The sequence below is a fragment of the Cherax quadricarinatus genome, chromosome 78, assembly GCF_038502225.1.
Source record: "Cherax quadricarinatus isolate ZL_2023a chromosome 78, ASM3850222v1, whole genome shotgun sequence".
Taxonomy (NCBI): Eukaryota; Metazoa; Arthropoda; class Malacostraca; order Decapoda; family Parastacidae; genus Cherax; species Cherax quadricarinatus.
In genome coordinates, this window is record NC_091369.1 from 6,013,167 (window position 1) to 6,027,676 (window position 14,510).

General features: G+C 51.4%; 1 protein-coding gene across 1 annotated transcript; it reads left to right on the forward strand.

Annotated features, from left to right (window-relative positions):
• Nucleotides 1-1,569: 1,569 nt before the first annotated feature.
• Nucleotides 1,570-4,040, forward strand: LOC128701678 (uncharacterized). The gene has a single exon (XM_053795548.2). It carries the CDS (start codon nucleotides 1,959-1,961, stop codon nucleotides 3,216-3,218), a length of 1,260 nt encoding a protein of 419 aa, XP_053651523.2. The 5' UTR covers nucleotides 1,570-1,958; the 3' UTR covers nucleotides 3,219-4,040.
• The last annotated feature ends 10,470 nt before the right edge of the window (nucleotides 4,041-14,510 follow it).

Sequence of the window (14,510 nt, forward strand, 5' to 3'; positions counted from 1 at the left end):
ACAGTAGTGACAGCTTCTTGGGACACTTTTACAAATAGATTAGACAAGTGAATGAGTGAGAATATGTGAACATAAGTAATACCTGCCTAGCGTGGGTCAGTAGGACCTAACACCATCACCTGAAGGCGGTGGTGGTAGGGAGAAGTAATGGTGGTAGGTCAGGTTGCAGGAAACTGTGGTATAGTGGCTGCCACAATGGTCACAGTGGCACTGTGGGGTGCCACAATGGTCAGTGGCACTGTGGGGTGTCACACCCAAACTACCACCTCACACACACACATGGATATATCACCAGCTTCTATTGCTTTTAATAATATACGAAGATTTACTTTTGTTTGCAATCAAGTAAGTAATGTCGCATGGAAAGTGATTGTAATACGTAATATAGATACAGAGTACCGGAGGCTTTCCTGTAAGTGTGTGTACCATGTCATCTTGTCAGGGCATTTGATCCACAGTGGTATATTGCCAATCATTTTGGAAAAATACCCCGATTTTACCCACCACTGTAAATAATACATTACTATTTAAACGTGTGTGTGTGTGTGTGTGTGTATGTACTCACCTAATTGTGGTTGCATTGGTCGACTCATAGCTCCTGGCCCCGCCTCTTTACTGATCGCTTCTAGGTCCACTCTCTCCCTGTGTGTGTGACCTTATTTATGTCTTCTTGAATAACTCATTACTATTGTGACCAAATATAAACATGTAAATAGTTCATTACCACTGTACCTTATTCAGCTATCAAAACTCTGGTACAGTTCCTGGACCCATTATGTACACTATGTGCATTATGTAATTTTTTGCCTTCCAGACCGAGCCGCGGGGGCGTCGACCCCCGAAACCCTCTCCAGGTAAACTTCAGGTAAACCCACAGGATGGAGTATGGACTGCATAATGAAGATATTAAACTAACTTCTTTTATAACAACTGTACGCTGAACTTTCTCTAAATAATACATGTTCTGACATGAGTGAGTGAAGTGAAGGACGATATGCAGAAAACTGATGGATCTTCGTTCCTTCATTACTTTCACTCGAGGTAACTCTCAAAGTTATTACATTTGTCTTGTTGTCACCCATGGGTAATTACCAAATAAAATAAAATGCAAGACCGCGATTGGTAAGTGGATAATAAGGGGCGGAGTGAAGATAGGTCGAGGCTGCTGATTGGTTGAGCTGAGTATATATGACCTGGCCAGCCAGAGTGTGAGGGTCACTTGTGAGGACAACTGTTGATGACAAAGTGACCAGGTAGTGTGAAGTGGTGAGAGTTGACAAGTGTACCAGTATGACCGGAGTTCCAGCTTACAACAACAACAACCACGTGCTACACCAGGTCACCAGTATGACCGGGGTCCCACCTCACCACAACAACATGCTACACCAGGTCACCAGTATGACCGGGGTCCCACCTCACCACAACAACATGCTACACCAGGTCAGTCTCTTACTTTCCTAGGCCGAAATTATGATAATTTTATTCAGTGATTTCTTGTACACATTCTATAATTAAAGTTAGAATCCGCTCATTCCAATATGGACTTTAATCACTCATCTTAAGATAAGATAAGATTTCGTTCGGATTTTTAACCCCGGAGGGTTAGCCACCCAGGATAACCCAAGAAAGTCAGTGCGTCATCGAGGACTGTCTAACTTATTTCCATTGGGGTCCTTAATCGTGTCCCCCAGGATGCAAAATCTAGTTTGTGTGAATCGGTGAACGATATGAAATATTTGACACGTTTTAAAAGGTGTTTTAAATAAGGTGTTGAAAAAATCTAACCAAACTAAACTAGCTTCAGTGGATTAACGTTCTATAAATATAAATTTAGAAAGGGTTAATATGGGTTCTATAAACTGATGAGTTAGTTTGTGACTTGCCTAGTATGTATCAGTAGACCTACTGGAGTGCTTCTCTGTTCACGTGTATTGTGTATCTCTTTGCAGTCTGGAGCCATGTTGAGCGGCAGTGGGTGTCAAATGCCTCAATGGTCAGGAATGGGGATGGGCGGCACTTTGGGTGTGGGCGGCTCCACGACCATTAGTCCTCTCTACCGCCTTCACGACCTACCCTTCCCAGCGTCGGCCACTGCAGGAAGGTTAAGCGGCCTGCAACACCACTACTCACAGCAGGCCATGGTAGGAGGCGTGTCCCCACCCATGTCACCTCCACCTGAGCAGCGACACAGCGAGAACGAAGCTTGTTCTTGGTGGAGTATGAACAACACTACTACCCTCGCCGCCCACAACTACCACTACCAGCAACAACAACCACCTCAATATTCTAACATGATGGCAGGACAGGCGGGTGCAGGCTTCCCTTCCGGCCTGCACCAGTCTGTGTCATACAGTGTCACGCCTGAGGCACTTCTACACCATCAGAGTCAGATCGCCGCCGCCCTCCTCAAGACCCAGGCTGCGGCCACTGTCCGCAGGTGCCGCAGGTGTCGCTGTCCTAATTGCCAGGAAGCCTCACAGGATGGCCAAGCTGTCAAGAAGAAGCAGCATGTGTGTCATGTGCCAGGCTGCGCCAAGATTTACGGCAAGACATCTCACCTGAAAGCGCACCTGCGCTGGCACGCAGGAGAGCGCCCGTTCGTGTGTCACTGGCTCTTCTGTAACAAAGCCTTCACCCGCTCTGACGAACTCCAGCGGCACCTACGAACACATACCGGTGAGAAACGCTTCCAATGCGTGGAATGCGGCAAACGTTTCATGCGATCTGACCACCTTAACAAACACATGAAGACTCATGCGACCAGACGAGCGAGGGCGGCCTCTTCCACCCTGGATGACCACCTTGATATTGAGAATTGTGACGACGACGACGACGACGATGACGACGACTCAGCACATGGCAACGACCTTCCATCCACAGAAGACGACCTCTTAACAACAACACTGCCAGACTCTCCAGCATCCGAGGCCGAGCTGCCAGACTCAAGCACCTGTGAAAGGAGAGGAGAGGCAGTGCCCTCTAACACATTACCAGCCAGTGTCACTCCCCACGACGCCAGTGGGGGCACCTACCCTCAGAGGGTCCCTGGCACCCTCTGCTCGCAGGAAGCCAGTGGCACCCATTACCTCCAGGATGGTAGGAGAACCCCAGGTTCTCAGGATGCCACTGGCACTGCCTTCCCGCAAGTGTCAAGCACATCTCATCCATACACTCATAGTCTTCAAGACATACTCAGCATTGCAGCTTCTTGTATATAAGTGATCCGAGGCTCACATGTACCTGAACACAAGTGGTGATCCGAGGCTCACATGTAAGAACATAAGAACATAAGAACGAAGGAACACTGCAGAAGGCCTACTGGCCCATGCGAGGCAGGTCCAAGTCTCCTACCGGCTTAAGCCAATGCACCCAACCTAGTCAGGTCAGGTCACATTGACTTAAGGGAGGAACACGGCAACCGACCTGGTAGCACAAGCTATCAGGTCTAACTCACACCCACCCACATCTACTCATGTATTTATCCAACCTATTTTTAAAGCTACACAACGTTCTGGCCTCTATAACGGTACTTGGGAGTTTGTTCCACTCATCCACAACTCTATTACCAAACCAGTACTTTCCTATATCCTTCCTGAATCTGAATTTTTCCAACTTAAAACCATTGCTGCGAGTCCTGTCTAGGCTAGATATTTTCAGCACACTATTTACATCCCCTTTATTTATTCCTGTCTTCCATTTATACACCTCAATCATATCCCCCCTAATTCTACGTCTTTCTAGAGAGTGCAGTTTCAGGGCCCTTAGTCTATCCTCATAGGGAAGGTTTCTGATACATGGGATCAACTTTGTCATCCTCCTTTGTACATTTTCCAGAGAATTTATATCCATTCATATCCATATGTACCTGAACACAAATGGTGATCCGAGGCTCACATGTACATGAACACAAGTGGTGATCCGAGGCTCACATGTATATGAACACAAGTGGTGATCCGAGGCTCACATGTACATGAACACAAGTGGTGATCCGAGGATCACATGTACATGAACACAGTTACAACCATCTCTTGTTGTTGTTTCTTTGTATGAGTCATAAGTATTGACTTATATTGTATACATGACTGTTACATTAATGTTTGTACTTTTATCTATAAGCCAAAATAAAAAACATTATGTAAAAAATTATTAAAAATAAAAGCTTAAAAAATCGTCATTTTTTGCCTTTCTCTTAACTGGAACTGAGATTCATAGATAACCGCTGAAACATTATAATGTCAAGAATAATAATAATAAGGCCTTGGTAATCCTCTCTCTCCACGACGCTCTAACCACTGGGCCAACAATCCTACAGTATTATTATAATTAGAAAGAAGCGCTAAGCCACAAGGGTTATACAGTAATCTTGCAGTAGGATTGTTGGCCCAGTGGTTAGATTATTATTATAATCAAGGGGGAAGCGCTAAACCCGGAAGATTATACAGCGCCTGGGGGGGGGATGTGGAAGGCATTCAGGCTTAATTCGGGGAACTGGAGCACAGATCCAATTCCCTAAATCAAGAGCCCCTCACCAACATCAAGGAGCCTTCCTTGAGGGGTACCAGTGGTTAGAGCTTCCCACGACCACTTGCTCGTGGTTGCAAGAATAACATATAGTTTTACAAGAAGGGCTAAACCAGCGTGGACTTTTCTTATTCAGCACAAAAATAAGTGGTTGTTGATACTGGAGACGGTAGAAGACAAGGTAATCAGTCCCCCAGCATATTATTATAATCAAAAAGAAGCGCTAAGCCACACGGGCTATACAGCAGTCCCCCAGCATAGATGAAGTGTTTAACTGGAGTCAGTAGTAGAATACGAGGTGAATATGATATTGTGTATATGGACTTCAGTAAGGCTTTTGACAGGGTCCCACATCAGAGACTATTGAGGAAAATTAAAGCACATGGAATAGGAGGAGAAATTTTTTCCTGGATAGAGGCATGGTTGACAAATAGGCAGCAGAGAGTTTGCATAAATGGGGAGAAATCAGAGTGGGGAAGTGTCACGAGCGGTGTTCCACAGGGGTCAGTGTTGGGCCCCCTGCTGTTCACAATCTACATAAACGACATAGATGAGGGCATAAAGAGCGACATCGGCAAGTTTGCCGATGACACCAAAATAGGCCGTCGAATTCATTCTGACGAGGACATTCGAGCACTCCAGGAAGATTTGAATAGACTGATGCAGTGGTCGGAGAAGTGGCAGATGCAGTTTAATATAGACAAATGCAAAGTTCTAAATGTTGGAAAGGACAATAACCATGCCACATATAAACTAAATAATGTAGATCTTAATATTACGGATTGCGAAAAAGATTTAGGAGTTCTGGTTAGCAGTAATCTGAAACCAAGACAACAGTGCATAAGTGTTCGCAATAAAGCTAATAGAATCCTTGGCTTCATATCAAGAAGCATAAATAATAGGAGTCCTCAGGTTGTTCTTCAACTCTATACATCCTTGGTTAGGCCTCATTTAGATTATGCTGCACAGTTTTGGTCACCTTATTACAGAATGGATATAAATTCTCTGGAAAATGTACAAAGGAGGATGACAAAGTTGATCCCATGTATCAGAAACCTTCCCTATGAGGATAGACTAAGGGCCCTGAATCTGCACTCTCTAGAAAGACGTAGAATTAGGGGGGATATGATTGAGGTGTATAAATGGAAGACAGGAATAAATAAAGGGGATGTAAATAGTGTGCTGAAAATATCTAGCCTAGACAGGACTCGCAGCAATGGTTTTAAGTTGGAAAAATTCAGATTCAGGAAGGATATAGGAAAGTACTGGTTTGGTAATAGAGTTGTGGATGAGTGGAACAAACTCCCAAGTACCGTTATAGAGGCCAGAACGTTGTGTAGCTTTAAAAATAGGTTGGATAAATACATGAGTGGATGTGGGTGGGTGTGAGTTAGACCTGATAGCTTGTGCTACCAGGTCGGTTGCCGTGTTCCTCCCTTAAGTCAATGTGACCTGACCTGACTAGGTTGGGTGCATTGGCTTAAGCCGGTAGGAGACTTGGATCTGCCTCGCATGGGCCAGTAAGCCTTCTGCAGTGTTCCTTCGTTCTTATGTTCTTATCACACCAGCCTCACCACCACCATCACACCAGCCTCACCACCACCATCACACCAGCCTCACCACCACCATCACACCAGCCTCACCACCACCATCACACCAGCCTCACAACCACCATCACACCAGCCTCACCACCACCACCACACCAGCCTCACTACAACCATCACACCAGCCTCACCACAACCACCACACCAGCCTCACCACAACCACCACACCAGCCTCACCACAACCACCACACCAGCCTCACTACAACCACCACACCAGCCTCACCACAACCACCACACCAGTCTCACCACCACCATCACACCAGCCTCACCACCACCATCACACCAGCCTCACCACCACCATCACACCAGCCTCACCACCACTATCACACCAGCCTCACCACCACCATCACACCAGCCTCACCACAACCATCACACCAGCCTCACCACAACCACCACACCAGCCTCACCACAACCATCACACCAGCCTCACCACAACCACCACACCAGCCTCACCACAACCATCACACCAGCCTCACCACAACCACCACACCAGCCTCACCACCACCATCACACCAGCCTCACTACAACCACCACACCAGCCTCACCACAACCACCACACCAGCCTCACCACCACCATCACACCAGCCTCACCACAACCACCACACCAGCCTCACCACAACCACCACACCAGCCTCACTACAACGGGCTGGAGTTTTGAGATTCTATGACCGCGGATTCAATCCCGGCCGGGGGTATGGTTTATTTGCAATCGTGTCATTACGATTTCTTGAGTCATGTTGACGGCAGTGAAGGGACTTGAGCTAGAGTTCGTCACGGCCACGCTAGCTGGAGATTCGTCTGTAAAAACTTGCATTTGTGGTCACAGAGGTGCCTGTGCTAACTTTCCTATGGTGTAGAAATATACCTAGTTGGATGAATCTTGCAAAGTAAAAGGACACAAGTGCAACTAATGTGACATTTATTGTGGCAACGTTTCGCTCTCCAGGAGCTTTATCAAGCCAAGGTAATGGCTTGATAAAGCTCCTGGAGAGCGAAACGTTGCCACAATAAATGTCACATTAGTTGCACTTGTGTCCTTTTACTTTGCATATTGTCGGTAATTCTACCAACTTTACTGGATGAATCTTATTGTGGCTAGCTGGTCTAGTGGCTAACGCGACGGGCTGGAGTTTTGAGACTCTATGACCGCGGGTTCAATCCCGGCCGGGGGTATGGTTCACAACCACCACACCAGCCTCACTACAACCATCACACCAGCCTCACCACAACCATCACACCAGCCTCACCACAACCATCACACCAGCCTCACTACAACCATCACACCAGCCTCACCACAACCATCACACCAGCCTCACTACAACCATCACACCAGCCTCACCACAACCATCACACCAGCCTCACCACAACCATCACACCAGCCTCACCACACCAGCCTCACCACAACCACTACACCAGCCTCACTACAACCACCACACCAGCCTCACCACAACCACCACACCAGCCTCACTACAACCACCACACCAGCCTCACCACAACCATCACACCAGCCTCACCACCACCATCACCACAACCACCACACCAGCCTCACCACAACCACCACACCAGCATCACCACAACCACCACACCAGCCTCACCACCACCAACACACCAGCCTCACCACCACCACCACACCAGCCTCACCACAACCACCACACCAGCATCACCACAACCACCACACCAGCATCACCACAACCACCGCTCCAGCATCACCACCACCATCACACCAGCATCACCACAACCACCACACCAGCATCACCACAACCACCACACCAGCATCACCACTACCACCACCACCTCACCAGCATCACTACCACCATCGCACCAGCATCACCACCACACCAGCATCACCACCACTGCCACCACACCAGCATCACCACAACCACCACACCAGCATCACCACTACCACCACCACCTCACCAGCATCACTACCACCATCGCACCAGCATCACCACCACACCAGCATCACCACCACTGCCACCACACCAGCATCACCACAACCACCACACCAGCATCACCACAACCACCGCTCCAGCATCACCACCACCATCACACCAGCATCACCACAACCACCACACCAGCATCACCACAAGCACCACACCAGCATCACCACTACCACCACCACCTCACCAGCATCACCACCACTACCACACCAGCATCACCACCACTACCACACCTGCCACCACACCAGCATCACCACCACCACACCAGCATCACTACCACCATCACACCAGCATCACCACCACACTAGCATGACCACCACCACCACCACAACCACACCAGCATCATCACCACCACTACCACCACACCAGCATCATCACCACCACCACTACCACCACACCAGCATCATCACCACCACCACTACCACCACACCAGCATCACCACCATCACCACACCAGCATCACCACCATCACCACACCAGCATCATCACCACCACACCAGCATCACCACAGCCACACCAGCATCACCACAGCCACACCAGCATCACCACAACCACCACACCAGCATCACCACAACCACCACACCAGCATTACCACCACCACCACCACACCAGCATCACCACCACTACCACACCAGCATCACCACCACACTAGCATGACCACCACCACACCAACATCACCATCACACCACCATCATCGCCACCACCAGCATCACCACACCAGCATCACCACAGCAGCAGCATCACCAGCATCACCACAGCCACACCAGCATCACCACAATCACCACACCAGCATTACCACCACCACCACCACACCATCACCACCACACCAGCATCACCACCACTACCACACCAGCATCACCACCACACTAGCATGACCACCACCACACCAACATCACCATCACACCACCATCATCGCCACCACCAGCATCACCACACCAGCATCACCACAGCAGCAACATCACCAGCATCACCACAGCCACACCAGCATCACCACAATCACCACACCAGCATTACCACCACCACCACCACACCATCACCACCACACCAGCATCACCACCACTACCACACCAGCATCACCACCACACTAGCATGACCACCACCACACCAACATCACCACCATCACACCACCATCATCGCCACCACCACTACCACCACACCAGCATCACCACCACTACCACACCAGCATCACCACAACCACCACACCAGCATTACCACCACCACCACCGCCACACCAGCATCACCACCACCACCACACCAGCATCACCACCACACTAGCATGACCACCACCACACCAACATCACCACCATCATCGCCACCACCACTACCACCACACCAGCATCACCACCACTACCACACCAGCATCACCACAACCACCACACCAGCATCACCACTACTACCACACCAGCATCACCACAACCACCACACCAGCATCACCACACCACTACCACCACACCAGCATCACCACACCACCACTACCACACCAGCATCACCACAACCACCACACCAGCATCACCATTACTACCACACCAGCATCACCACAACCACCACACCAGCATCACCACACCACCACTACCACACCAGCATCACCACAACCACCACACCAGCATCACCACACCACCACTACCACACCAGCATCACCACAACCACCACACCAGCATCACCACACCACCACTACCACCACACCAGCATCACCACACCACCACTACCACACCAGCATCACCACAACCACCACACCAGCATCACCACCACACTAGCATGACCACCACCACACCAACATCACCACCATCATCGCCACCACCACTACCACCACACCAGCATCACCACAACCACCACACCAGCATCACCACACCACCACTACCACACCAGCATCACCACAACCACCACACCAGCATCACCACTACTACCACACCAGCATCACCACAACCACCACACCAGCATCACCACACCACTACCACCACACCAGCATCACCACACCACCACTACCACACCAGCATCACCACAACCACCACACCAGCATCACCACACCACTACCACCACACCAGCATCACCACACCACCACTACCACACCAGCATCACCACAACCACCACACCAGCATCACCACACCACCACTACCACCACACCAGCATCACCACACCACCACTACCACCACCAGCATCACCACAACCACCACACCAGCATCACCACACCACCACTACCACCACACCAGCATCACCACACCACCACTACCACACCAGCATCACCACAACCACCACACCAGCATCACCACACCACCACTACCACCACACCAGCATCACCACACCACCACTACCACCACCAGCATCACCACTACTACCACCACACCAGCATCACCACACTCCCACACCAGCATCACCACACCACACACTCCCACACCAGCATCACCACACCACACACTCCCACACCAGCATCACCACACCACACACTCCCACACCAGCATCACCACACCACACACTCCCACACCAGCATCACCACACTCCCACACCAGCATCACCACACCACACAACTCCTGCACCAGCATCACCACACCACCACTACCACACCAGCATCACCACAACCACCACACCAGCATCACCACACCACCACTACCACCACACCAGCATCACCACACCACCACTACCACCACCAGCATCACCACTACTACCACCACACCAGCATCACCACTACCACCACACCAGCATCACCACACCACCACTACCACACCAGCATCACCACAACCACCACACCAGCATCACCACACCACCACTACCACCACACCAGCATCACCACACCACCACTACCACCACCAGCATCACCACTACTACCACCACACCAGCATCACCACTACCACCACACCAGCATCACCACACCACCACTACCACACCAGCATCACCACAACCACCACACCAGCATCACCACACCACTACCACCACACCAGCATCACCACACCACCACTACCACACCAGCATCACCACAACCACCACACCAGCATCACCACACCACCACTACCACCACACCAGCATCACCACACCACCACTACCACCACACCAGCACCACCACACCACCACTACCACCACCAGCATCACCACTACTACCACCACCACCAGCACCTCCCCTCCTCAAGAGGTCTATATGGAAATGACAACTTGTTCTAAAATCTGTCAAGATGATTGATGAGCTGCTGGGATGACCTTAATTATGTCCAGGTAGATAGTGACCCCCCACTACCCCCACTCCCACTACCCCCCACTCCCACAACCTCCCACCACCCCACTACCCCCCACTCCCACAACCTCCCACCACCCCACTACCCCCCACTCCCACTACCCCACTACCCCCCACTCCCACTACCCCCCACCACCCCCCACTCCCACTACCCCCCACTCCCACTACCACTACCCCCCACTCCCACTACTGGATGACTGATATAGTGGATGATTGGTGGAGTGGATGACTGGTATAGTGGATGATTGATGGAGTGGATGACTGGTATAGTGGATGATTGGTGGAGTGGATGACTGGTATAGTGGATGATTGGTGGAGTGGATGACTGGTATAGTGGATGATTGGTGGAGTGGATGACTGGTATAGTGGATGATTGGTGGAGTGGATGACTGGTATAGTGGATGATTGGTGGAGTGGATGACTGATATAGTGGATGATTGGTGGAGTGGATGACTGGTATAGTGGATGATTGGTGGAGTGGATGACTGGTATAGTGGATGATTGGTGGAGTGGATGACTGATATAGTGGATGATTGGTGGAGTGGATGACTGGTATAGTGGATGATTGGTGGAGTGGATGACTGGTATAGTGGATGATTGGTGGAGTGGATGACTGATATAGTGGATGATTGGTGGAGTGGATGACTGGTATAGTGGATGATTGGTGGAGTGGATGACTGGTATAGTGGATGATTGGTGGAGTGGATGACTGATATAGTGGATGATTGGTGGAGTGGATGACTGATATAGTGGATGATTGGTGGAGTGGATGACTGGTATAGTGGATGATTGGTGGAGTGGATGACTGGTATAGTGGATGATTGGTGGAGTGGATGACTGATATAGTGGATGATTGGTGGAGTGGATGACTGGTATAGTGGATGATTGGTGGAGTGGATGACTGGTATAGTGGATGATTGGTGGAGTGGATGATTGGTGGAGTGGATGATTGGTGGAGTGGATGACTGGTAGAGTAGAACTGCTGACACACTGTATGAGACTTGTGGGTCTCCCAGCTCAGTCTGACACTGCTGAAGTCTCCCAGCTCAGTCTGACACTGCTGAAGTCTCCCAGCTCAGTCTGACACTGCTGAAGTCTCCCAGCTCAGTCTGACACTGCTGAAGTCTCCCAGCTCAGTCTGACACTGCTGAAGTCTCCCAGCTCAGTCCGACACTGCTGAAGTCTCCCAGCTCAGTCCGACACTGCTGAAGTCTCCCAGCTCAGTCCGACACTGCTGAAGTCTCCCATCTCAGTCCGACACTGCTGAAGTCTCCCAGCTCAGTCCGACACTGCTGAAGTCTCCCAGCTCAGTCCGACACTGCTGAAGTCTCCCAGCTCAGTCCGACACTGCTGAAGTCTCCCAGCTCAGTCCGACACTGCTGAAGTCTCCCAGCTCAGTCTGACACTGCTGAAGTCTCCCAGCTCAGTCTGACACTGCTGAAGTCTCCCAGCTCAGTCTGACACTGCTGAAGTCTCCCAGCTTAGGCTTACACTACTGAAGTCTCCCAGCTCAGACTGATACATTTCAGCCGTATGTAAGTGACCGATCCTGTGTGATGGAATATGACAGCCAACATAAGAAGCATTGTAGCAGGCCTACTGGCCCAGTCCAGTCAGGTCCAACTCACACCCACTCATCACATAGGATAGCGTAGCAGTACACTGCTAGTGTATTCAACTTCGCTAAAAAGAAGAAAATTTGACTGGCGAGACGAATCTAGATGTGATGTGACCTCACTCACACCGGGGTCATAAATCACTCAGCAATTAATCCGTGACATTGAAACTAGTTCCCGGGTGACCCCTGCTGACCGCAGACGACGCTGCTTGTGTGTGTTTGAGGGTAATACCTGATCATGGCTTCCAGGTCCACGCCCAGCCTTAACTAAGAACATTCCAGACCTAAGGCCAGCACCAGCACCAACACCACCCCTGGTTGGGGTGGTGCTGGTGCAGGGGTGCAACTGGGGTCCCCAGCTGAACCCTTGCACTATCCTAGGCCAGCACCACCCCAGCTAAACCCCTGCACTATCCTAGGCCAGCACCACCCCAGCTAAACCCCTGCACTATCCTAGGCCAGCACCACCCCAGCTACACCCCTGCACTATCCTAGGCCAGCACCACCCCAGGTGCACCCCTGCACTATCCTAGGCCAGCACCACCCCAGCTACACCCCTGCACTATCCTAGGCCAGCACCACCCCAGGTGCACCCCTGCACTATCCTAGGCCAGCACCACCCCTGCACTATTCTAGGCCAGCATCACCCCAGCTGCACCCCTGCACTATCCTAGGCCAGCACCACCCCTGCGCCATCCTAGTCCAGCACCACCCCAGGTTCGGGTGGTGCTGGTGTAGGGGTGCAACTGGGGTCCCCAGTTGCACCCCTGCACTATCCTAGGCCAGCACCACCTCAGCTGCACCCCTGCACTATCGTAGACCAGCACCACCCCAGCTGCACCCCTGCACTATCCTAGACCAGCACCACCCCAGCTGCACCCCTGCACTATCCTAGACCAGCACCACCCCAGCTGCACCCCTGCACTATCCTAGACCAGCACCACCCCAGCTGCACCCCTGCACTATCCTAGGCCAGCACCACCCCAGCTGCACCCCTGCACTATCCTAGGCCAGCACCACCCCAACTGCACCCGTGCACTATCCTAGACCAGCACCACCCCAACTGCACCCCTGCACTATCCTAGACCAGCACCACCCCAGCTGCACCCCTGCACTATCCTAGACCAGCACCACCCCAGCTGCACCCCTGCACTATCCTAGGCCAGCACCACCCCAGCCGTACCCCTGCACTGCCCTAGGCCAGCACCACCCCAGATGCACCCCTGCACTATCCTAGACCAGCACCACCCCAGCTGCACCCCTGCACTATCCTAGACCAGCACCACCCCAGATGCACCCCTGCACTATCCTAGGCCAGCACCACCCCAGATGCACCCCTGCACTATCCTAGGCCAGCACCACCCCAACTGCACCCCTGCACTATCCTAGGCCAGCACCACCCCAGCTGCACTATCCTAGGCCAGCACCACCCCAACTACACCCCTGCACTATTCTAGGCCAACACCACCCCAGCTGCACCCCTGCACTATCCTAGGCCAGCACCACCCCAACTGCACCCGTGCACTAACCTACCACCACCCCAGCTGCACCCCTGCACTATCCTAGACCAGCACCATCCCAGCTGCACCCCTGCACTATCCTAGGCTA

What these genes read in the sequence shown, in the direction of transcription:
- LOC128701678 (XM_053795548.2), top strand. Translation starts at nt 1,959, where the DNA reads ATGTTGAGCGGCAGTGGGTGTCAAATGCCTCAATGGTCAGGAATGGGG.